The sequence below is a fragment of the Pteropus alecto genome, unplaced genomic scaffold (assembly GCF_000325575.1).
Source record: "Pteropus alecto unplaced genomic scaffold, ASM32557v1 scaffold95, whole genome shotgun sequence".
Classification (NCBI taxonomy): domain Eukaryota; kingdom Metazoa; phylum Chordata; class Mammalia; order Chiroptera; family Pteropodidae; genus Pteropus; species Pteropus alecto.
In genome coordinates, this window is record NW_006441071.1 from 11,830,385 (window position 1) to 11,830,609 (window position 225).

At 77.8% G+C, this 225-nt stretch overlaps 1 protein-coding gene across 1 annotated transcript in view; it reads left to right on the top strand.

Moving 5' to 3' along the window:
- KIAA2026 (KIAA2026 ortholog) overlaps positions 1-225 on the top strand; it is a 90,379-nt gene continuing 90,154 nt past the window's right edge. The window contains 1 exon segment of the mRNA XM_025051405.1: positions 1-225. This exon segment is cut by the window's right edge and continues 34 nt beyond it. Coding sequence (XP_024907173.1) covers positions 163-225 — 63 coding nt within the window. The 5' untranslated portion in view covers positions 1-162.

The window sequence follows — 225 nt, forward strand, 5'->3', positions numbered from 1 at the left end:
CCCCCGCGCACACCAAACCAAGCCGGCGGCTGAGGAGAGCGAGGGCCGATGCGACTGAGACCGCGCGGCGCGGCCGAGCCCTGAGGAAGCGGCCCGCGCTCACGGGTCCCCCGGCGCCTCGAGCGGCCTCTCCGCACCGCCCAACCTGGGCCTGCTGGGGGCATGAGCGTGCCCGAGACGCCGGGGGAGATGGAGCCGGCCGGGGAGGAGGAGCGGCCGCCACCG